This window comes from Buceros rhinoceros, unplaced genomic scaffold (genome assembly GCF_000710305.1).
Source record: "Buceros rhinoceros silvestris isolate BGI_N320 unplaced genomic scaffold, ASM71030v1 scaffold11331, whole genome shotgun sequence".
NCBI lineage: Eukaryota > Metazoa > Chordata > Aves > Bucerotiformes > Bucerotidae > Buceros > Buceros rhinoceros.
In genome coordinates, this window is record NW_010394868.1 from 9,858 (window position 1) to 14,382 (window position 4,525).

General features: G+C 41.5%; 1 protein-coding gene across 1 annotated transcript in view; it reads right to left on the reverse strand.

The window, feature by feature from the left end:
- Positions 1-1,239, reverse strand: part of KIAA1024L (KIAA1024-like ortholog) — an 8,992-nt gene extending 7,753 nt beyond the window's left edge. Inside the window, exon 1 of the mRNA XM_010145360.1 lies at positions 1,075-1,239. Within this exon, the coding sequence (XP_010143662.1) occupies positions 1,075-1,239 (165 nt within the window). The remainder of the gene's footprint in view (positions 1-1,074) is intronic.
- Positions 1,240-4,525: the final 3,286 nt, after the last annotated feature.

Here is a 4,525-nt window from a genome sequence, read left to right on the forward strand (position 1 = left end):
CTGGAAGGGATTCTCAGAGGGATGGAAGGGGGTTGGAGAGCTGAGGGGGACAAATGTCTGAGCAGGGAGAAGTACAGCTGGAAGTAGCTGTGGGAGGCTTTAAGGGTCTTTCTTGTACTCTCCCCTCCCCCAGGTTGCTGTTTTTTCAGCTCCCACTCCTCATTCTCCTGGGGAGTTGTACTCCCACCCTCCGAATCCTCAGGATGCAAACCCTGCACCCGCACCCCTCCTCCCCGGCGGCCCGGTTATGTGAGTCTCCATCCCTTGACAAGAGCCAGACCTTGGAGCTTTTGCTCGTGTTAGGAGTGGGGAAAGGGGGGTGGTGGTGGAGCACTCCCTGGGCAGCAGGAAAGGAGCGCTGTGGAGCTGCAAGGGGGGCCCAGAGGGGTGTGAGCTGATGCAGCTGTACTGCTGCTGATCCAGACATCAGCTTCTCCTCCGCTAGCTCCAGGGCCTCTGCCAGGCAGTGCAGATTTACATTTTTACCAAGAAACTGCTGCTACCTCTATATATTAATCTGGATTAATACAGTCAGAATGTTTCACACTTTCAACAGCTGTTTGTCAGCATAACAAAGTAGCCAAATTAGAACAAGAAAAACAAGGCAAAATAAAGAGAAAACTCCAGTGAATTACATAGACATATTTAAGCTTGTGAGACACTAGCAAGTATCTCTAATGCTCTCTCTAATGCGCCTTTTCATCTACTTTGAGGGATATGATCTGGCTTTCAGATATGTCTGAGGTGTTTTCTTTATTTCTTTCACCTCTTTAGTACAATTAATCAGTATTTGTCATCAGTAGACATTCTGGGAGATGCTAACAAAGTGTTAAAATGAGCAGCAGAAAGCATAACATACTCAAATGAAGTCAGTGGACCGTTCTGGAGAGAGTAACTGTTGGAACCTGATCCTCACTGTAGTCAACGGGAAAACTTACAGGGATGTTAGTGATGCAGATTCAGAGATGCAGGAAGCTGAATCCACAGCAGAAGTCTCAACCTCGTACCATTTGTCTCCTGATCCCAAAAAGGAGGTAGAAAAATCTGCAAATGTCAGCCTCTTTGAGACCTTACCTGTAAATAGACCCTGTTGTGCCACCGCTGCACTCCAGGTAAAGCTGCTGCTGGGAATTTTGCCAGGCTGGCTTGTAGGAAGGCAGAATTTTTCACCAAAGACTTCACCTCCAGTTGCAGGAATTTATCGGGATGGTTGTTGTTTGGCAAAACGGAGAAGTCCATGTTTCTGTCCTGTAATAACAAAAACAGCCCCAGCTTCTGCTTCCTGTCTGTGCACGCTCCTTCTATTATTAATGATGTGAAGAAGGATACGACAGTTTCCTGAAACTGTATCTGACCCCTGTTTGGTGTCAGGCTCACTTATATCATCTACCAATGATAAAAGATTGTTTAGAAGCGGCAGAGCAGACAGGACATGTTTCTGTAAGTGCCTAGCTTAAGTTTTCAAGTTCAAGGTCTATTTTGATAGATACATATGTGCTCATTAAAACTAACAGAGTACCAGTGAGTAGATGCATGAGACACTTAGACGCATACCAGCACTTCCTCAAGTGACCTGCCAAAAATGTCGAGCTTACAATACTTCAAAGTAAGCTTTTTTTTTCCTCAGAAAATTAGAAGCAGCCCCCCTCCAAAGCAAGTCCTCCTTTTCTGTGGCTGTACTAAGAGGCTCCATTGTGCTGTGTGGGTTGGTACCTTTTACCACGACAGCTATGACATGCACTGCTTTAGGTTCAGGGATTTCTTTCACAGTAAATTCTTCTTGACCCTGGGAAATACTAGATTGTTTCAAGTAATTGATAACATACGTTCTTAGGGAATTGATTCTGCTCCTGTTCAAGAGAATGGAAAAAATTGTTTCTGACTTGAATGGCGTAGTCTCAGTCCCGTCACGTTTATTATTTTATTTTGGGATTTCTTATTTTCATCATAATTTTCTAAGTCTTAAGTTCTTTTGACTTTCAGCTAAAGGAATTCCCCTTCTCATCACGGCCATGACTTACAATCAGCAAAAGTAGTCTCCACATTTTTATTTTAGCCTTTTTTTTCAAACCTTTCCATTTTTCTAAGACATGTTTATTTTTTAATGACACTGCCACAGAGGATAGCTTTTTGAAAGTTCATTGTTTGGAATTCAGGAAAACCTGTTTTGGATCAAATTAGTGCCGAGTATTAGAACATCACAAAAATTTTAGCCTTGTACTTAGACCAGAGCATCAGACCAATCTATTTTCCTTACAGAATATTGCAGAAATTTAAGAAAACAGTAAAACCAGTAAATTATTTTTTAAATGTTATTAATGTGAAATCCTAGTGTAATAAATTAATACTTCGATAGTCATATAAGTTAAAACTCTTACCTACTTAGAAAGCTCATGATTTGTCCTTGCATGTATTTATTGGCTATTATTTTACAGCATATCTCTTAAAAATTATTAATCTATCACTTTTCAAGTAGATATTTGAGTATTTGCGAGCAGCCACACAAGAGAGAGCAGTGACCGTGTTTCTGGGTGGACATGCAAGCTTCTGGGGAATCAGCTGCTGCATTTAGAACTGTTCTCCCCAGTGTAAAGAAGCCCTGAAACACTTACACACCTTTACAGTGTAGCAAAGGGACTACTGTGAAGCTGCTGTTTTAGACTTCCCACAACATGCAGTCCCCCCTTTTCCCTGTGCAGTACTAAGACAGTAATAATTTTTGTTCTAAAATAGCTGGGTATATACAACCATGCCTTCTGCCTTAAACACCTCCATCTTCCAGCATCTCTCTGAACAGAGGATTCTTCTGTGCTACTGTAGCGTATGATGTGGTGTGCGTCTGTGACACTACTTTGTTTCATGAGACATTATCTAAGAGCATATAAAACATCTCACTAGGTCAGGGTTCCCATGACCAGGATCTATTACTGTGTTTGAAAGAGACAAGAAGAGATGACTGTGTACACCTGCTTGCTTTCTACAGTTAATTCTCCTTTTACTCCCCTAGAAGCCACAGTTTTTTGTGCTAGTGTCTTTTTTCCAGGCCTTTTATTATGAATTTATGGACTTGTTGTCCACAAATTTATCTAAATGCTTTTCAAATCTTCTGATACTACCTCTTCTAGAAGCAAGTTTCAGAACCTCATGACCATCTGTCTAAAAAGCTTACTTGTATGTGTTTTAAACTAATTTCCATACTAGTTTTATAATGGATGATCTCTTCATTGTCCTGCAGGATTTTAAGAACAAGAGTTCCACGTGCAGCTTATTAATCACCTTCAGGTTTTTTTAAACCTTAGTTATGCTCATCTCAGCCTCTTCCTCTCCCATCTGAAGCTTTTTTAGTCTCCTAAGTCCCTCTCTATCCCTTTGCTTATTTCTTTGCCTTTTGTAATGTGTTAGAGCGTAATTCCACTGCATTGTTCATGAAAACACAGCAACCATAAATGAAGGCAATGCTCAAGCTGTGGGTACACCACAGTTCCAAAAATGGGAAGAATTATGCCCTCTTTTCTGACAATGTCCATGAGGTTTTTGCTTTTTCCCCTGCTCTTCTCATGGAGGTAGTAACTCCAGAGTACACTAATGAATGATACTGATTATTCTCCACCTCCGTGTTTGCCATTTGCAAGTTCAGTATTTTGTAGGGATAGTTTAGGCTATTTTCCATAGCTATACTACCTTACATTAACCCACATCACAGTTTAATGACTAATGTCTTACCTAATCACTCAGATTTTGTGAGTTTCTTGCCAGCTGAGGCAACTGTTGGTTAACCAGAAGAGCTTAACGTCACCTGTAGAGCTGGAAATCTGAGTTTTTACTCTCTTCCTCATGCCATTGATGAAAAAGTTGAAAAATCTAAGCCCAGCATCATTCCTTGAGGAACCATACTGCTGACTCCTCTCCATCCTGAAAGATGACCATTTTGCTTCTAATCTTTTAACCAGCTCTCAAGCCATAGAGATTGCTCCTGTAGCCCTGTGTTAATGTAGTTTTTTGATATCATGTAATGTGGAACCTTGTTGGAGGCTTCTATGTCCACTAGATCCTCTCTGCTGAAGCCATGCTGAGCCTCTCCCAAAAGCCCATGCTTATCCAGGTGCTCAGGGATCTTACTCTTTTTTATTGGCTACTAAGGCACCAGAAAAAGAACTCAATCTGCCAGTTCTCCGGCAGAGCGGCTTTACTAAAGAACAGCTTACGCACTGCATGGAAAGCAGTTCTGTAACTTTCCAATTGCATTCTTTCAGGAATCTCACATGACTGCCACCCTAGGTACACGTTAGAACCTAACACGCTTATTTGGTCTCACATTCTTGTATATTTCCTTCAACTTGAACCAGCTTTTCTGACATCTCTGCTATGAGGAACATGCAAGGTACAAGAATTCCTGCAACGTTTCAGCTGGAAAGGCCAATTCAAGTAATTCATTGAACTGCCCTTTCATAGCTCTGTCATTTCCAAATGTCCTTTGCACACTTGTGTTATCAGATGGTCCCACTGACACCCCAGCTGCATTCCT